The sequence below is a fragment of the Apteryx rowi genome, unplaced genomic scaffold, assembly GCF_003343035.1.
Source record: "Apteryx rowi isolate R43461 unplaced genomic scaffold, aptRow1 scaffold_3, whole genome shotgun sequence".
Lineage (NCBI taxonomy): Eukaryota > Metazoa > Chordata > Aves > Apterygiformes > Apterygidae > Apteryx > Apteryx rowi.
Window position 1 is genome coordinate 9,497,754 of NW_020449418.1, and position 20,167 is coordinate 9,517,920.

Here is a 20,167-nt window from a genome sequence, read left to right on the forward strand (position 1 = left end):
AATAATAATAATAATATGTCATGTGTAATAACAGTCTGCAATTTGTAATAATAATATGGAATAATAATGATATGTAAGGTATATTTAATGTAGTCTGCTTATAGCGGAGCACCAGCGGCTGACAGCCCTGAAGGCACGAGCGCGGCTTTGTGCTGGCGCAGCCTTGGGCTGCAGCCGCGCTCAGGCGGGCGGGCCGCGCTCCGCAGCCGGGGGCCCGGCCCGGCGTCAGCGCGCTCCGCCCAGGGGCCCTGCGGAGCCGGCGCGCGGCGCCATCACGGCCGCGGGCAGCAGGTAAAAAGCGATCCCCGGTCGCGCCGCGCCGCCTTTGCAGCCAGCGGGGAGGGAACACGGCGGGCACCGCGGGCTGCCCCCGGCGCCGGAGCCGCGCTCGCAGGCGGCCCGGCAGCCCCCGGCTCCCCGAGCGGCTCCGCGGAGCTTGCTGCAGCCCCGGGGAAGGCTGCAGCACCGGCCCGCCCGTCCCCCCGGTACACGGTACGGTCCTGACACGAGTGTTTTGTGCTCTGTCCTGACTCCTGTCGGAGCTGGGGTTTGGGGTTATTTTGAAACGGGTTTTAGAAGACAGCAGAAAAAAACAGGAGCCCTTTCCACCTGCCTTAGGTGAGAGAAAAAAGCAATGCGTCCATTTTAACCAGTCAGTTAAACTGGATGAACAAATAGCTAGTTTGTGCTAGTGCAACAAGCAAACTCAAATACATTCTGCTTGTTCTCTGCTAAAAGTTGGGTGAATTTGCGTTTGAGGTAATGCGCAGAAGTTCTCTCACCAGTGGTAAGCAATTCAGCCAGGCAAAATTCATGAAGAGAAAGGTTTGTAAGCCCATACACCTTCATTCTCCTGGTGGTTAGTACAGCTGGAGTGCATTGTATATACACGAGTGCTTACAAAATGTTTTCCCTTCACAGCCTATTCAATTCTGTGTCATAAAATGCACTTGCAGCCAGGTGGCAATGAAACAGAAGTTTTTCTTCTGCCTTTTCCTGATGCTGCTCACATAAGCGAATATGTCATTTCTGTTTACAGGCCATACCGGATTCTCAGGACAGAAACTACTACATGCTTCCAGAAGATGGCAGGTAAGAACCAAATGGTAATAAAAATGCTTTTGACATAGGTCCTAGGCATGCTAGTACCTGGAATGTCCTTAGGATTTAGTTGGGATATTAAGGTGCTATTTTTTAAAGCACTGGAATTACTTAAGTGACTAATGCTTTTGAAAACTCTAGTGTCTGCAAACACAGTGTCTGAGTGCCCTCAACTCCACTGAAATTAAAACAAACTAGCAGCTTGCAGAATTAATCTTTTCATTTCTCTGAGATGGTTCTATCTCCAACCACTGAATTACTTACTTAACTGAGAGCTAGCAGGAACTGCAAAGAGGTAACAGTTTTTGATATTCCAGAAAAAAAAAATTATTGAGCAAGAGAGCAGTAATTTATTTAAACTTGTTGTTTAAATACTTTAAATAAACTATTAGGGCATGCAACTGTCACTTCTTAAATTTATGATAGCATCTGACCACAAATTTTAATGGTCTTTTGGCAAAGCTGTTGTTTCATGGAGGACACTCAATGCACACTGGAGAAATAACTGCCTCTTATAATTCATGTATGAAAATGAGGTATTGTTTTTTCAAGCTCTCAGCTCAGATTCTRTCAACTACCTCTGATACCAAAGGTAACTGTCACCCAGATGGTGATGTGGGACAGACAGCCTCTGTGTCTACTGGAAAAACTGAATTCAGGGAAGTTTTTATGTTGACTATTAGGAACCAAGGTCTGAATGTTTTGCAGATGCAGTTATTTTAAATAGTTTCTGGAAATTTCCTTCTCTGCAATGTTTATTTATAATCTACTGTTACCCGCCAAAGTATTTCACTTTCCCTTTTGTCCAGAGAGGAATAATTTTTTAGAGAATTATTAAAATTGAATGGTGATTCCATTGTTTTAAGTGCTCTGCCTATGCCCAATATGATTATGAATAAGTAAGCTCTGATATACCTTGTTGTGTTAGTTTAAAAAGCTACATCCCTACCTATCCCTCTGGTCACTCATTTTAGCTTAAATCCATTTTTATCAGCAGTTTAAGACATACCAGACAGCTCACTGATACACCTAAGAACAAGTCATGTTGCTTTCTACTGAAGCCRCTGTGAGGATGGTAGAATGGGATAGCAGCATCTTAAACTTTAACCCTGATGTTATCATTTGCCCAACACTTAAACGGAAGATGTAGGGAACCCACAAAGCAGTTGAGGGATTCTCTGGGCTCTCAGAATTTGATTCCACAATGTTTTGAGGAATCCCAATTGACCGTGTTTTGATCACACCCCATCCCTCACACTAACACTGCACTAATCTGGCAGAGAGGTAGGTTAGGGAGCTAAGTCAGCAGAAAGTTTTTCTTCTGTTGTTGTGTGTTTTTTGGGGAGGGTGGTAGAATCAGACGAGCACAAATGATGACTGAAAATGAGGAACTGCATCAGAGGAGGAGCAGGGCATGTCTTGGGTGGCGCATCATGAAGTAGGACAGTGCAACCTGCTTTGGAAATACACCTACAGTCCACCGACTTCCACCTAAAAAGCCCAGGGTAGCACAATGTTTCTGTGGGTGTGGCATTTACGGATGAGTTCTTCATGAGTCACTTGCTCTACCAAGCAGGAGTCAAATGCTGGCACTGTCATTTGTTTTCACTAGTTTTGTGCAACATGGAAAACACAGCACAAAAACATGAAGAACCAGGCCCTCACTCCACAAACTGTTTCACATTGGCCTATCTCTAAGGTATCTTCTGCTTTTCTTTCTGCCTCCAGGGAGAAAAGTCCTAATAATCTATGCACATCAAGAGCCCAAGTCTTTGAATGGATCTTTGAAGAATGTTGCGGTGGAAGAATTAGGCAAACAGGGCTGCAGTGTCACAGTGTCCGATTTATATGCAATGCAGTTTGAGCCAAGAGCAACAAGAAATGACATTGTTGGTGAGACTAGCCAAAATACATTTTTTTTCAACAATAATGATGAGACAAACTTTCTTCTTGTCTATCCTGCTGCATTAGCAATTTAGAACCATACCATTACGTACACTCTGAAAAAACAGTTGCCATTACTTGATACCAAATATTCCTTAACAAACAAGACCCAGGTTTTTATTTTCAGTGAGCCCTGACTAAGCAATGTCAACATGTATCACAGAATCACAGAATCACTGAGGTTGGAAGGGACCTCTTGAGATCATCTAGTCCAAACCCCTGCTCAAGCAGGGTCACCTAGAGCACATTGCACAGGATTGTGTCCACATGGGTTTTAAATACCTCCAAGGAAGGAGCCTCCACAACCTCTCTGGACAACCTGTTCCAGTGCTCTGTCACCCTCACAGTGAAGAAGTTTTTCCTCATGTTCAGATGGAACTGTCTGTGTTTCAGTTTGTGCCCGTTGCCTTGTGTCCTGTCGCTGGGCACCACTGAAAAGAGTCTGGCTCCATCCTCTCTACACCCTCCCTTCAGATACCTATACACATTGATAAGATCCCCCCTCGTCTTCTCTTCTACAGGCTGAACAGGCCCAGCTCTCTCAGCCTTTCCTCATAAGAGAGATGCTCTAGTCCCTTCAACATCTTAGCAGCGCTTTGCTGGACTCGCTCCAGTAGCTCCACATCTCTTTTGTACTGGAAGCCCAGAACTGGACGCAGTACTCCAGATGTGGCCTCACCAGGGCTGAGTAGAGGGAGAGAATCACCTCCCTCGACCTGCTGGCAACACTCTTCCTGATGCACCCCAGGATACCATTGGCCTTCTTGGCCACAAGGGCACATCGCTGCCTCATGCTTAACTTGGTGTCCACCAGCACTYCCAGGTCCTTCTCGGCAGAGCTGCTTTCCAGCAGGTCAACCCCCAACCTGTACTGCTGCATGGGGTTATTCCTCCCCAGGTGCACTTGCTTTTGTTGAACTTCATGAGGTTCCTCTCCGCCCAGCTCTCCAGCCTGTTGAGGTCCCTCTGAAAGGCAGCACAGCCCTCTGGTGTATCGGCCACTCCTCCCAGTTTGGTATCGTCAGCAAACTTGCTGAGGGTGCACTCTGTCCCTTCATCCAAGTCACTGATGAAGAACTTGAACAAGACTGGACCCAGTACTGACCCCTGGGGGACACCGCTAGCTACAGGCCTCCAACTAGACWCTGCGTTGCTGATCACAACCCTCTGAGCTCTGCCATTCAGCCAGTTCTCAGTCCACCTCCCTGTCCACTCATCTAGCCCACACTTCCTGAGCTTGCCTATGAGGATGTTCTGGGAGACAGTGTCAAAAGCCTTGCTGAAGTCAAGGGAGACAACATCCACTGCTCTCCCCTCATCTACCCAGCCAGTCATTCCATCAGAGAAGGCTATCAGATTGGTTAGGCATGATTTCCCCTTGGTGAAGCCATGCTGACTACTCCTGATCACTTTCTTGTCCTCCACATGCTTGGAGATGGCCTCCAGGATGAGCTGCTCCATCACCTTTCCAGGGATGCAGCTGAGGCTGACTGGCCTGTAGTTCCCTGGGTCCTCCTTCTTGCCCTTTTTGAAGACTGGGGTGACRTTGGCTTTCTTCCAGTCCTCAGGCACCTCTCCTGTTCTCCAGGACCTTTCAAAGATGATGGAGAACVGCTTAGCAATGACATCTGCCAGCTCCCTCAGCACTCGTGGGTGCATCCTATTGGGGCCCATGGATTTGTGGGTGTCAAGTTTGCTTAAATGATCTCTAACCCGATCCTCCTCGACCAAGGGAAAGTCTTCCTTTCTCCAGACTTTTTCTCTTGCCTCCAGGGTCTGGGGTTCCTGAGGGCTGGCCTGAGCAGTAAAGGCTGAAGCAAAGGCGGCATTCAGTAACTGTGCCTTCTCTGCATCCTTCGTCACCAGGGCACCCACCCCATTCAGCAAAGGGCCCACATTTTCCCTAGTCTTCCTCTTGCTACTGATGTATTTGAAGAAGCCCTTCTTGTTGTCCTTGACATCTCTAGCCAGATTTAATTCCAGACGGGCCTTAGCCTTCCTCGTCACATCCCTGCATACTCTGACAACGTTCCTATATTCCTCCCAAGTGGCCTGTCCCCCTTTCCACTTTCTGTATACCTCCTTCTTCTGGTTGAGTTTTGCCAGGAGCTCCTTGTTCATCCATGCAGGTCTCCTACCTCCTTTGCTTGACTTTCTACTCATAGGGATGCACCGCTCTTGAGCCTGGAGGAGGTGATGTTTGAATATTAACCAGCTCTTTGAACGCCCCTTCCTTCTAGGGCCCTAACCCATGGGATTCCTCCGAGTAGGTCCCTGAAGAGGCCAAAGTTTGCTCTCCTGAAGTCCAGAGTTGCGATCCTACTTAGTGCCCTGCTGCCTTCTTGCAGGATCCTGAAATCCACCATCTCATGATCATCTCATATCATTCTTATTTAAATAAATCCAACTATTAGAAATGGTTCCTCAATGAAAAAAAAAGAAATATCTATATTATACAGATTTGTAAAGCAGCATTTTGCCTTTAGACCAAAGTGAACAAAGAATAACATTATTTTTCTAATATTTGCAATCAAATAAAGAGGCATTCTAAAAACCACCTTCTCTTATGATCAGTATTATAAATGCATTCTGTAAATTGGCACCAGGCACTTAAGTGCTTTGGCTTTTGAGTTGTTTTGGCACCTCCCAACTGTCTTGATAGTATATGATTACTAAAAATGGTGCAGTTAAGCTTGAGACAAACAGTGATGCTGTTATTAAGCTTACGTGGTATTTTCATGATTAAGAAAGTCTGCTGTGCTCTTAATAGCATTTACGGCCAGTATTTTTCCGGTTCAGGAAACACAAAGCCATAACATAACCTGATTCACCTGGTCCTAACTCTTTAAAGTAAGAATCAAAAAGAAATAGCACACATCTGTACCAGCACTGGCTAAAACAAGAAAAACCTTATTAACAACCAGACTTAAGCATGTCTGTGAGTCTACCCCTCGATATGACCCTTGGCTCACAGTGACACTTGTGGGGGGGAAGAATGCATTTGCCCATATATGTTCAGAATCAGTCTCTGAAGTCCATTTCTCTTGGGTGCTTCCCACACCTTCAGGTACCCTACTATGACTTATTAGAGTTTAATTCATAAGGTTRCTGCTTCTACCTGTCTTCCTTGTCCTTCTGCTGGAGATTGATGACCTACTAGTGGAATCAGCAGGAAAGAATGCATATGTATGATTCAGACATATAGGAATCAGCTTATCCAACTGTAGTGGAATCAGCCGAACCAGACGATACTTGTTCTCCAGCACCTGCAGAGTTTCCCAGTTACGGAGGCTACATAATTCTTGTGACTCTGCAGTGGTTTCAGTAATCCCTATTGCAGAGGCAGAGCAATTACCAAGAAGTGGTGATAAATTATCTGTCTGCATCACCAGAGTGTAAAACCAAGCTTAGGCCTTCTTACTGCACTCATATGTTGCTACAGAAAGGTCAAAGTTTTAGTACCCTTAGATACCACATTCCTCTCCAGTTAAAATCAAATCATGTTCTGTCAGCTGTGATGATACTGAATATTCATGAAAAGGAAAGGAAAATTGGAAAAAAATGGAAAGCTGTAACTCAATTTAGAATTGTAGTTTGCATCCTGTGTTTAATTCCTATTTATCTACAGCACTAGAAACAGGGTTAGCAATGACCATTCACTTCTACCCACAGGTTGCTTACACAACTCAGAAGAGTTCAATTACGGAGTTGAAGCACGGGAAGCTTACAAGAGAGGAGATTTGTCTGATGATCTGATAGAAGAGCAAAAGAAGGTGCAGGAAGCAGACTTACTAATTTTTCAGGTCATTATTTTAAATTGCATTAAAATACTTTAGTTGTAATGTACAGGGTTAAACAAAAGAGAAACAGTAATAAATGAGAAGCTTATAGATTTCAATAGGAACATTGAATCTAGCCAGACTTAAAATATGTGGTAGTTCTGCCATCAACACAAAATGGTTTGCACACAGTGCAGCAATTTCCAGGGGTCAGGATTTTCTGATATGATGTGTATTTTAAAATAACAAAAATACTAGATCATTTGTGAGCATTATTCATGCTAGCACATTATGACCTTTTCACACAAATAATGGCTCCACACTAACATTTTTGGGAAAAGCAAGGCATCCAAAATTAGATCCCTAAAATACTTGAGTAAAATTCACACCCACACTTCACTTACAATCAGATTATTTTTGAATGTTAAGTTTTATGGTTATTGTGAGGACCGGTGATACCTGCACTCCAAAATGATTGGATTGAGCAACTATAATTTTCAATAAGAGAACAGTGCTGTATTATCAGGCAGCCTGATCCTCTCCCTTTGTCTTGGAGCCCAAGCAAAGGAAACACAAATCTACAGTAGAATTGTGGAAGCAATCTGTTTGCATGATGAGACGGATGCTTGGGAATAGAGTACTTCCCAAATGGAAGTGTGGGATCAGCAGTGCTGGGGATGAATCATGTCCCATAYTTGTGCAAGTGCAGTCAATAGCAAGGCTAAAGTACGCAGTATACTGGCCTCTGGAGTGTTGACATCCAGAAGGTCATGTGTGATACAAATGAAAATATTCCATCCAAATTCACAGTCTGACTATTGGCCTTATGCATAGCCTATGTATATTCCAGTGTTCCATTCTAGATGAAATTTAAGATGTAACCATATTCAGAATAAGTATTTCACTGTAAATCTTCATCATTTTCGCAATAGTCTTCTGAGTTTAAGATAAGTATAGTAAAATGTCCTCTGGAGGAAGTGGTTGCTTCCTACTTTCTGTCTGTAAAATGGTATGAGGAGTTGAGTGTGTCTTGGCACAGAAAACAAACACACAAACAAAAACGCTCAAATACACTGCGAAGTAATTTAAAAGAAACTAGAGACTACACTGACCACTTCTACAGATAATCATGATTGCCCAGTTTCTACTTTGAATTAAGCCACATGCACATTAAACTCTTATAGAATGTCTTCTCTTATACTGTGATGTGTACAAAGGTTTAGGAATAGCATCCTTGAACAGGAGTCCACAAAGCATTCATGAGAGTGCAAGTAAGACATGATAATTTTAGGCTGTGGTCCCATGGGCTAAACAGAGGTTCTAGAAATAGAGAGGCCTACTGTTAGAGAGGAATTTTTCTTCTCAGTAGAGCAATAGTGAATCTGAATCATCCTGTCAATAAGGTGTAAGAGAATCTAACTCTTTTTTAAGATCCCATGGCATTTTTTGGAAGACTGTCAGATTAGAACTGATCATGAGATGTCAGTCCTGGTAGTAAGGCTCTCTGTGTGCATTCTGGCTGTATTTTCCATTTGGTAATATGTTCTTTTTGCATTTCAGCAATAGGTGACACTATTCTGTACAGTCTTAAGTTTGAATTAAATGGCACCTTCCCGCTTCATCATATTCCAACTTTAATTTGTGTAGAAGCCTTCACATTCACCATGGTGTTAAAACACTGCAGATGCACAGGTTAAGTACTTGAGACTACTACGTACAAAAATCACTTGAATTAATTTTGCCAAACATAGTTACTGCCTCTCCAGACAGAGGGCTGGAAGAAAACATATACAAGATCTGAACAGATAAAGAGAATAGGATGTTGCCTGTAGACCAGGCTTAAGGATGTCCCAGACTCTCTGTATTAACAAGGTAATTTACTTTTTGCCTAGTTTCCCTTGTATTGGTTCAGTATGCCAGCAATCATGAAGGGCTGGATGGACAGAGTCTTGGTCGAAGGATTTGCTCACAAATTTCCAGATTGTTACAGTTCCGGTTTGCTCAAGGTATGTTTTGGGGATTGTTTTATTAAGATCAAGATTTGTGCAGTGCTCTTTAGGTAATGGTCTTTCTCTTCCACTGTATTTGCATAAAGCTCTCACTTTAGGCTGTCCTGAAAATAGATCACAGATTTTTCTGAGGAGGAATGACTTATTTTCTGAAGCCTCTGGCTTATTCAGGTATTCTCTGGATTTAGACTTATATTAACTAAAGTCTTTGAAGTTGGACTGCTTAGCAATCCAAATGTAAATCAGATCTCAGCAGCACTCATCAATCGCTTTAGCAGTAGGACAGGCAGATACAAAAACTCTTTTCTAGTCCATCGCTAAACCACATTCCCTTAGCTTTCTCCAAAATACTTTCCAAACATCAGTCTTCTGCAATATGTTCCAAAAGCTAAAAATAATAAAACAAGTCATTGTAGACTAAAGGGAGGAGGAGACAACAGCCAAGTACAAGATCGAGATTCCAGTTGAAGCAGCTGTGGTGAATTACCTGTGGCCAAACACACCAGTACAGACCAGTGGGCCTGTAGGAGGTCAACATCTTTAACTTCATTCTTATAAACAAGCAGATAGCACACAGCCTTCCATGCACTAAGATATTCCAGAGTAGCTGGAAGATTAAACTGAGCATCTACAGAAGCTTCAGCTTTAAAATAAGCATATTTCAGGAAAGTACAGGGGAAAATTTTGACCTACGTATTGGTGACAGACTTTTCTTTTTGCTTATTCTACAAAAATTAAGAAATGTCACAGGCTTAGGTCAACCCCAGYACTTCCTGTTCTGTAACAATATTTCAATAGACAAAATATTCTGGCATGCATAAACAGCAGGACACAATAATTGAATGTGAGGTAGAAACTTTGTGCCCACTCAGGTCTGGAAAAAAGAAAAGCACTTTTTAAATACAAAATCCTGTATGTTAATCTTTGAGGTAAATGTTTAAGCTGTTGCATTTATGGTTAGGGTAGGACAGGAGCATGCATGCAGATAAATAGGGTGACTCAGCTGTCTGTAACTGGAAAACCATCCTAGTTTGATCATGTGGTCTTTTCTGCAGCTATCAATAATAATGCTTTGGTAACATGTTAAGTAACCTTCTGGATTGTTAAAACTGTCTGAAAGGTAGCAAGTACAATGAATGCAGTGATTCCTAAAGATTTCAACAATCTAGAGATTTTTGTCTGGCCTACAAAATGGACTTTATAATTTGGTAGATGTATCACAGTGCACTGGGATGGCATACAATCTGAAAACAGTTTAAATTGATTCTTATCTTAAAACTTCTCAATCTCTCATTCTTCCTGCCACAGTAGGACTGCATGAATCTGTCATGGGTGGCATACTAGAACAGATGACAAAGATTCCTGTTCTGGGATTGAATGTCAAAGGTTGGAATTAAACTATAAAACTTAAGTAGAAACCTGAAATGCTCAGTGCATGTGGTTCTCCAACTCTATTTCAGTTATCTCCTTTGAGCCTTTTCTTCTCTGTAGCTTCTAAATCGGGCAAGACCAGTATCTCTAGATGCCAATTCATAACTTCATAATTCTCCATGGCATTGGGCATAACCAAGTTAGTCAATAACTAGAGAATTTGGGCCCACTGCCTAATGGATCTTACTTGGTAACAGCTGCTGCATCCAGAAATAACCAATATTAACCGCACATTTATGTTAGCTGCATATGAATCTATTTAATTTCTGATCTTTGTAACAATTCCAAACATTTCARTTTGTTTAAATTTCAGAAATGGCTGCCTCACTGAGATGAATAGGAGTATTCCCCAACCTTTATAGCTGCATGCTGATTGCAGACTCAAGGCAATTAGGATACTGCAATGAGTCATACGAGGAAAAATCTGCGTTTTTAATTATAGAAGCTAAAACTGAGAGGACAGATGCTGAGCACAAGCCTATGGGATACAGAATCAGCAGAAACATGGGGCTTTTAGAACACCTGATGAAGAAAGTCTAAAGAATACAAATTGTACTCAAATTATTCCTTGACAAGTGACTAGCAAGCCTAAGTTTGAAAGGGGATTACTGTAGCATTCAATTTCTGCATTCAAGAAAGAGAAGAATAGAAATATGCTCAGTAACACAGTGCTTTCCAGCCACAGTTTTCCAAACATTTCATAGGTGAAAGCAAGGGTCAGCCCCGCTTCATGCTGTGGTGTCAGTATATGCAATTTCTTTTCTTTTTTAATCTGTCTCTGTCTAAAGCCCTGACACACAGTCCATTGTCTAGTTGCATGTCTTGCAGCTTTATCTCACAGCTGCCACTACATGTAAGGTCAGAGGGAAAGAGGACAAAACACCTCCTCTAGAGATTCATGCTATCCAGGTTCCCCTGAATATCTCTTGAACTATTCAGTCACTCTTCTTTAAACATATCTATCCTAAGCACAGTTTTCTTAATTCCAGAATAAATTAGCCCTGTTTTCTTTCACCACCGGAGGAAGCAAAGAGATGTATACAAAAGGAGGTATCAGTGGTGATATTCGCTATATCCTGTGGCCCATGCAGGTATAATTTGTGAATATTTGCTTGTTATTTGTTTGCCTTAATTTTTACTAAGCAAATTATTTGGAACAATTTTATTATTATTTATTTTATAACCTGTAGATGCTTGGAACTGACAACTGTATTATTTCTATATACTTTATATAAGTTGGGCCCTAAAATCCTGAGACAACTATAAAAGTCAACAGAATTTTAAAGCTGCTTAGTGCCTCTTCCTCAAGACTGGAATCTGGCTTATATTGCCTGCTTTTGAGTTTCTCTGGTGTTGTAGGGTTTCCGTTAGCTCTTACATGAAACATTTATTTTCCCTATAACTGCCTGACTCATGTAGGAATTTGGGGGGCATTCACACGGGATCCTGGTACTGAGGATCAGCATACAATAGTAGCATGTCTTTTCTTGTTGCTACCCTTTTGTCAGAGGTAGCAAACATGCTTTGAGAAACTTTAGATGGTAGGGCAAATTGTGCCAGCTTCTTCTTGATGAAATCTAATGCCCTCTGTGCCCTTATGAGCACTGGGGCTATCTAGCTGCGTAACTTGCAAGTTGGCATAAAGAAGAAAGCTACAAGTTCAGCTACAGACACAGCTATAAGTTCAGAAATACACAGAGGCAAGATAGTGAGTTGAGCTGATTTGAAAGGCACTAATGCTCATTCAGAATTGTGTGGCTAAACTGGAGGCAAAAGGTTAAAAATTTTTAGAAGTAGATGAGAAATATAGTATAGTTCTGGAACAATCCATGGGGATTAAACAGTACAATGAGCATTAGGCTGTCTCTGATCCATGCAAATTTAACAGCATATGGCAGCTGAAGAGGACAATTCTGTGGGTTTAATAGCACTTAGAAATAAATTCTATAGAGCAGAATAAATAGTTAGCCTTACTTTTCAGTGTATTGTATGTCATTCTGCATAATGCCTAGCCTTCAGTACTAACTCCCAAGATAGGTAATGAACTTCTGCAATCTATTTCCCTTTTGCTGACAAATGTACAGTTTAGAAAATATGCCTTATATTGGGTTTCAGATCAGAATCTTCCACATTCTTGAACTGCAGCTGAGAAGCTAACTATTTTCTGAGGCATCTCTTTCTTTCCTTTGAGTCTAGCATGGCATCATGCACTACTGTGGTGTCAAAGTCCTTGCTCCTCACATCTGCTTTGCTCCAGAATATGTCTCTGAGGAGAACAGGAAGGAGATGCTGCTTGTTTGGGCCCAGCGTCTGAAGACTCTTTGGAAGGAGGAACCCATCAACTGCTCTCCTGAGTGGTATTTCAAGTAATATTCAGGCACAACACTATGGAATTAGATTTTTTTCCATTCTTTTTGGTGCTTTATCTCAATATCTGAATGAATAACTAATCTCATAACTTGAATGTATTACAGATATCTTTCTTGAGTACTATGGCTACCAGTTTAGCTGACAATATACCATCTGTCTTCAATGATGGACGCATAACTCTTTGTGACAAATTATTCTAAAACATATGTACAGTGACATCCTGTCTACTAGTGACTGGTAATACAAGCAGTATTTACTTGCAGATTATATTGTTGATTATGAAACAGTAAAGTGCATTGACAAATTTATTTTAACTTTTTGCACTAGCTGCGATTTTTTCATTGGCCTGGAAATATACTGCCCAGACTCAACATAGTTGTGGCTCAACCTGCTCTTTTAAATGAGCTCTACATTTGTGCCTTTGAGCTATGAAGCCAGATAGTTAATAATGCAACAGGATGTACAGCTGTATAGTGACTTAGACAACTGGAAGCTTGTGGACAAGCTGTAGGCTTTTGCACGCATTTACAAATATATTAAAGCAATATTAAAGCTGTGACAGATGCCAGGAGAAGAAAAGAACAAATAAAAATATCCCATAGCAGTATGTGCATGCATTGCCTTTCTTTATGGAATCTAAATCTTTGTAAATCATTTGTAAAGTATGTAGCTTTCTAAAATCAAGGAGAATTCCCTATTTTTGTTACTTTGAGTAGAGACAGAAGGGAATCAAATCTAATCCCTGCCCCTACACCCCAGTCAGTATTGCTATTCAGGCTTGGAGGGCCTGATGCATACCCTGCTTCCTCAGCGTAGGTGCACCTCCTCAGAGATGTCTGGCACTGCCTATTGGCGAGGCAGACTGCCTTCCCAAAAAACTGCAGGAGCACTCTCTGCCTACAGGCCAGCTATCTAGCAGAACACAATGACTGTCTGGCTCTTAGTATCTGGGAATTTTAGCTTGAACTTCAGTAGAATAATTTGGATGCCTGAGAACAGTTAATGTTTTTTGTGCATAAAGCAAAGGGCAAGATTTCTTGCTTAGCTTCACAGTTTCTTACTTTGATCAAATTATGTCACAGCTGGCTTTGCACTTTAGTATTAAAAGAATGTAGCTTGAATAAGAAACACCAGTCTTCTGAGTCACTGTCAAATGATACTTAGGCCTCTGCATACAGAGCATGCACCTGCCATATGTTCTTTGTAGCAGCCTTGTTATGTCCTCACCCTTATGTTTATATTGGGGTCATTTGGATAATAAATGTGTCAAGCCCTGATTCTGGAGGAGCAGCGTAAACTAATATGTCAGACTGGGAATTGCAACAGCAGAGAAGGATACACATAGTCCTGTTTGTCACTGTATGAAGTGAATGGCTACCTCTAGCAGAGATGACACAGACCCCTGGAAGAACTGCTGTCCTAAGCTGTTGCAGCTTTCTGCTTCAGTGTGTATGACTCAGAGACCTTAGATTATGCAAGCAAGCAAGCAGTTGGCCTTGGTTCAATAGCTCTTGTATATGAAAAAGAAAGTGTAGATGAAGAAAATGGAAAATGTTATAAAGTGGGGGGAAAGCACGTTCTTGCCTAGAAGACTTAAAAAAACCCAAACAAACAGCTTCAAGTTACCTGAAGAGGGATTGAAGGGCAAATGCAAATATTAAAATTGTGTAGGAGAGGAATCATCCTTATGTTCACTGTGTTCAGTTAACCTGCATGTTTAAAAAAGAAGGAAATGGATATGAAAGCAGAAGTTGCAACTGTGAAACAAAATGTTACTGTATTAGATCAATTGCAGTGCTTAGTTGGTTTAGCTGTTAGATGAAGAATCTCAGATCAACATACAAGGTGAAAATATACTTCTCGATACTATTTGGCACATGTGTACCAACTCCACACACACACTGTAGTATTAAATGCTGTTATTAGACTGGTTATTTATAATTGAAAGTATACAAGAATGGCTGTGCTAGGTTAGAACAAGGATTCTCCAACCCCAAGTTCTGTTTCCCACAGTGGTTTTAAGCTGATGCCAGGAAAGAGTAAGAACAGGGCAAGCACTTCTACTGAATTCCCTTCCAGCCTCCAGCTGTAGTTAGCTTGGGGGATTTCCTGAGCTATATACTGTTAATTTGTACTTACCAACCCCTCATAGACCCCTCAGTTTTCTTTTGAATTCCTGCCAACTTTAATCATCCWACTTTCTTTGGCAAAGTTCTGCAGGTTTGGTTTCATTGCATAAGCATTGCAGGGTGGGGGGAATGGACCTGGTTCCTACTAGTTTCATTTGATGCCTCCCGGTCAACAGTGAATAATCAATCCCATCCATCCTTCTTCATGGTACTTAGAGTTTTCTAGACATGTATCACTTCYCCCTGCTAAATAGTCTCTTTTCCAGGCTGTAGAGTCCTGTCTCAGCTCAGAGGCCATATTTTTATACATGAATTCAGGATAATTTTTTCCTCATGTGCACCGCTTTACATACCTTCAATTTCACCTGCCCAGTCACTCAGCCATTTTCCCAGAACTCTTCACAGTCTGTCTTCCTTGTCCCCCTCATCTCAGTAACCTGTATCATCAGAAAACTTTCTCAACCCCACTGCTCATCTCCTTTTCCAGAGCAGCACTGACCCCTGCAGAACTCCACTTGTAACCTCCCTCTGTTCTGAGAACCAAGCATTTMCTTGCCCTCTTTGTCCTATCTTAAACATATATCTATGCCATGACCTTCCTTCTTATCCTTTGCCCACTTAGTTTTCTTTAAAAAATTTGATATGAAACTTTGACAAAAGCCACTTGGAAATGCAAGTAGACTATAGGAGTCAGATCACCATTCTCCACATGCCTTGACTACTCCAAAAGTAAATTCTTCAGGAATATCATTCCAATTTGAAAGCCACTATATGAGGGTGTATATTGGGGAGGAGATCAAGAATCAATATTCAATCATAACCCTTCACAGTCATCTCAGTCCTTGTCTGTGTAGTCTCTCCTCATGCAGAAGCTGTTCCACGTGCCACATAGTTCTTGTCACCCTCTTTTATTTCATATTTACCTGTCCTATATGCATTCTGAGAAGAGTTAATCAGAACTGCATGCTGTATTCAGGGTCGGGACACATACCACATTAAACTGTACAGGCTGAAGGGAGCTGTCACAATGCTTTGGCAGCCACTCGTCTGTAGAGCAATCAGAAGGGCTGAGCCAAGAGTTAATGTCCTTGTTTTAACATGCTTTCAGTGCCTGCTACATGGCACATGTATGCAGTGGTGCATGCATGTTCTTGCACATGCCTTTCAAAAACACAAGGGAGAATGTTAATTCATAGAAAATAAATAATAGTGGTCTGTGGTTAATAGAGAGAAAGGAAGTGGCAATATTAGTGTCTTACTAACATTGGAAATGTTACAGCCATTTTGATCTAAAGAATGATTGCTCTGCTAAATCACTTTATACTAAGAGCCAAATGCAGTCCTGCCAAGACAGCACTGACTTCAGCAGAATAAAACTGGAATTTGGTAACTTGTAGCTATGTTTTAAGCTGGGGAAAAGAGTACAAGGCCAAGGCGCTTTCCTGTTCCCTTTAGTCTGTCTTTTTGCTTTTTGTTGGTGCTGGTCCTCCTCTCCCACATGCTTTCAGGCAGCACTCTGGTCTTTTTGTCCAAACATTTGTTCCAAAAATCATAACTAAGTTTCTTTTATTTGTTAGATGAAATATTCTGAAGTGGCAGGTGAAATATGCTTGCAGCTTCAGAAAAACACCAGTAAACAGATAGATCCCCATCTGATCTATGTTTTCAAGAAGCCTCATAGCCTGGAGAAACCAAGATGAACTTTTTGCCTTAAAGCACTTTTAATCCAAGTTTCAAATACTAAACATTTAAAGGCAGATGTAGATAATCCCTTCTCTGGTTTAACATTTGATTCCTGGGACAATCTCATTGAAGTTAGCCACCTGCTTGCAGAGGAATATACTTTGCAACACATGATTTATCAAAAGGTTGTGCTGAAGAGAAGGAACAGCCAGGGAATAAATATCATGCATAATTCATATACAAGCTTTTTTAAAAAAAATCCTATTATGTTAATACATATTTTAAAGCCAAAAARTAACCATAAAATAACCATCGTTGTGATAGCCACACCCCGACGCCAAGGCAAGACTTCAGATGATCATCTTCTGAATTTAGCTACAATGAAAAATTGCAGCTGTCACAACGGTGGTTCCCAAGTCCCTTTGTGCAGCCTGTCCCACACTCAGGCTCCCCAAAGGCATATGGCCCTTTTCCACATGCTCCTGTGCAGCATGTTGGTTGCACACTGCTGCAGTTTCTCCCACTTCAGCCCTCTGTGGTTTCAGTGAAATGCAATAGAAGTTTTGTTGTGTTGTTGGGCAAAACTGGCTAAAACCATGCCTTCTCCCTGCAAAATCATCTGTACAGCTGTCGGACAGTAGAGGGATTAAGCAGACCAGCTAGTGCTTTAGCTTCAGGTTAAAATGTAGATTACTGAAAGATTACGGACAAATATCTGCTTAGGGTTTGTCCAGTGATCCTCCCCCTCTACAGTGCTCTGAGTAGGATGCTGAGCCCAGAATTAATGTTTCAGCATTGACTCATCTCTGGAGCTGGGAACTTCCTGTGCGAGGACACACTCATCCCTTGCGGTCTCAGCTGTGTCTTTAGCTGTGGACAAACACACTGCTGTCATGCTCATTCCCCGCCATAATACAGATCCCCACAGAGCTTGCAGTTCATGGGAGACAGGGAGGTGGCAAAATTGTAAACAAAATATAAACAAAAATCAGACTTTTTTACATTCAAAAATGTAAACAAAAATCTAGCAGCTAACTGGAGTAGGACTTTATGAGTGGAAAGGAAGGAGTGAACTTTAAAGCGCTGTAGCAAAACTTACTGTGATGTAGTCTTTAAATACCAGGAAAACATCTCTGTGTTAAGTCACTTTCCCATTAGGGCACAAGCTTTTTGTGATTTAATTGGTTACAATAAATAAAATAGGTAACCTTTCCAGGTAGCCTTGGTCTAGAACTGTGGAGTTTCAATACTGTTTGATTTATGAACCCTTACAATTTTTCTGGTGATGCAACAGAACCTGAAAATTTCACATATGTAGTTGGCAATAGCAGTTTTTATCCAACTGACAATAAAAACAGCTACATGCAAAAAAAAAAAAAGCTATTGGATTCCATGTATTTACATTTTTTCTATTTTGATAAGATGGTTGAAACTTTTGGTACAAAGTAAATGAGAGTTTGGTCAAAATTAGTGAAAGTATCAGTTAAAGGGAAAAATAGAACTAATGGGTTTATTTTATTTTCATTGATACTAAAATTGAAAACTGCTCACAGAAATGTATTATTGTGAAAAGTGTTAAAATTGTAATGACTTTATCTTCCAGTTCAGGATATTCTTCCTTTCTTCTGTATCAGAATTAAGAGATTTCTCTGTGACTTAGATTGCATTTTTGAATCAATTTGTTTTCCTTGTTCATTTCTAGAAGGAATGTCAAAACGGGCAACACTGACCTCTGAGCACACACACAAAAAAGTTCATTTCTGTCTTTTTTCCTAGCACTTGTTGGTAAATCATCACTGAATGACTGAGATGTTTTTACCACGTAGTTCTGTATAAGTGTGGCCATCTTACTTCCTCTCTTCAGCCACATATCTAATGCAAAGCTCAAAGAACAGAAGAAAAATAGCATTAGAAAGGTTTCTGTAATGTTTTGGATGGCAACAGAAGACAAAAACTGCATGACCTCCCCAGTTATGAGATGCCACATTTGCTTTCCTCGGTCTCCTTGGGACAATTAGAGTTAGTTCACAAATGTCCCAGCTTCTATGGACTACAGGCTTAGTAACATTTTCCTTAGGATACTTTGCAACATGGATGGGCATGAAATGTCTGTGTTCAAACTACCTCATCTGTCAGTTCAGCATAGCTGTCTTGAGCCTTTTAATTACACTAAGCCTGATGAGGCCTTGCACTGGGTGCTATCAGAGCATTGGCCAGCTGGTCTGTCTCAACACTGGTTGATCCAGAATCAGGTGAAAACAAAGGGATACACTAGACACATGCCAGTTCCACTGCCGTAAATTTTTTATAGTGGAAATGACTGTACTCAGCATTTTGTGCAGTGGAAACAAGCCATTTGTTCTGTTTGTACTGCAAGGTGTAGAAAATTGCCTTGAGACTCAGGGAGGAAACTTCAGTACTCCAATACTACACTGATGACTGACACAGGAGGAAAAAAGGACTAGTTCTGCATTTGGAAAAGGCCAGAGCTCCCAAATATGTCAGCGTTGCACACCAGTGCACCCTTGCGAACCTCAAAGGCCTCATAAGTACTGAATGGAGCATGTTTCTATTTTGTTAATGTTTTGTTTGCTTTACGTGGTGGGCATAAGCCAGGTACAAACATGGCCTTGAATGTCCTCCACACTTGAGGAACCCTATCCATGAAATCCACTGTGGGGCCTAGCATGAAATTAAAACCCTCCATCACCTTTGTGCTTCTTCCAGATCTACAAGAGCCTGGGGCCTCAGTTTCCATCAGGAAACAGAAACAGATTTCCGGACCACTCTCTCTCATCACTATCCTTTGAAAGTCAAGGGCCAGGGCAAGCTTGCCACTGAGCTTTAGAAAGGCTTCTTCCTTTATGCGTGAGCTGTGGGCTAGTGTTGGCCCGCCCACATGAAACTGCTGCTGTTTTGGTGGTATCTAGTAGTACTGACCTGTGAACAACACAGCATCCACAAGACTGTGAAGTGCATAAGTGTTCCCCATTACAAGGCAGATAGTCATGACAAAGCAGAGAGTCATTCATCATTTCCGATTGTTTCATTGGAGAAAAGACAGTTAGGATGAGTTTTATGTAAAGAAGCTATAACTAGCCATTATTTTTATATTAGAACACTTTTCCTAATGAAAATAATGGAATAGGTTGGAAAGTTATGGAACCTCCCTTACTGGCAGAATAATGACAAACTAGATAAAATTTGTCAGAGATGCTCTAGACTCCCCTGTAGAGCAGAAGGAGGTGCTAGGTGGTTCATGGAGGTCCTTTTAGGTGAAACATTTCCTCCGCTGTGTCCCCAGGACTGTTACTTATTATGGTTACTCTGTTAGCAAACAGAAACTCCTGCCTCCATCTTCCTGAACAAAAAACTGCCTTGTAGGCACCAAACCCACACCAGAGAAACGCAGTTCCACCATGCCCCCCCCGCCCCTAAACTGCTGCCAGCCGCCGTAACTTGACAGGTATCTCCACAGCAGGTAGCGGCGTGTACACACGCACCTAGAACAGCACTTCGGGGCCGTGCTGGGAGCCGCTTCTCTCCGGGCGCCAGCTGCGCCGCTAGCGCGGAGCGGGACGGGGGTGCCCGCACCCCGTCGCGCAGCTGCCCGCACGGCGGGCTGGTCTCCCGGAGGGGCAGACGCGCTCCTCCAGCCTGCGGGGGTGAGCTCGCACGGCCCCAGCCGCTCGGCACGCACCGCGCTGCCCGCGGCCGCCCC

The 20,167-nt window shown here is 42.0% G+C and overlaps 1 protein-coding gene across 2 annotated transcripts; it reads left to right on the forward strand.

Annotated features, from left to right (window-relative positions):
• Positions 1–256: 256 nt before the first annotated feature.
• On the forward strand, positions 257–13,851 carry NQO2 (N-ribosyldihydronicotinamide:quinone reductase 2). 2 transcript variants are annotated; one of them, XM_026069884.1, is made up of 7 exons: positions 257–291; positions 1,040–1,092; positions 2,830–2,994; positions 6,718–6,848; positions 8,717–8,830; positions 11,254–11,355; positions 12,461–13,851. In XM_026069884.1, exons 2-7 carry the CDS (start codon positions 1,086–1,088, stop codon positions 12,632–12,634), a joined length of 693 nt encoding a protein of 230 aa, XP_025925669.1. In that variant the 5' UTR covers positions 257–291; positions 1,040–1,085; the 3' UTR covers positions 12,635–13,851. The 2 variants fall into 2 exon arrangements, with proteins under 2 accessions (XP_025925669.1, XP_025925670.1); XM_026069885.1 differs by lacking the exon at positions 257–291 and adding an exon at positions 389–492.
• Positions 13,852–20,167: the final 6,316 nt, after the last annotated feature.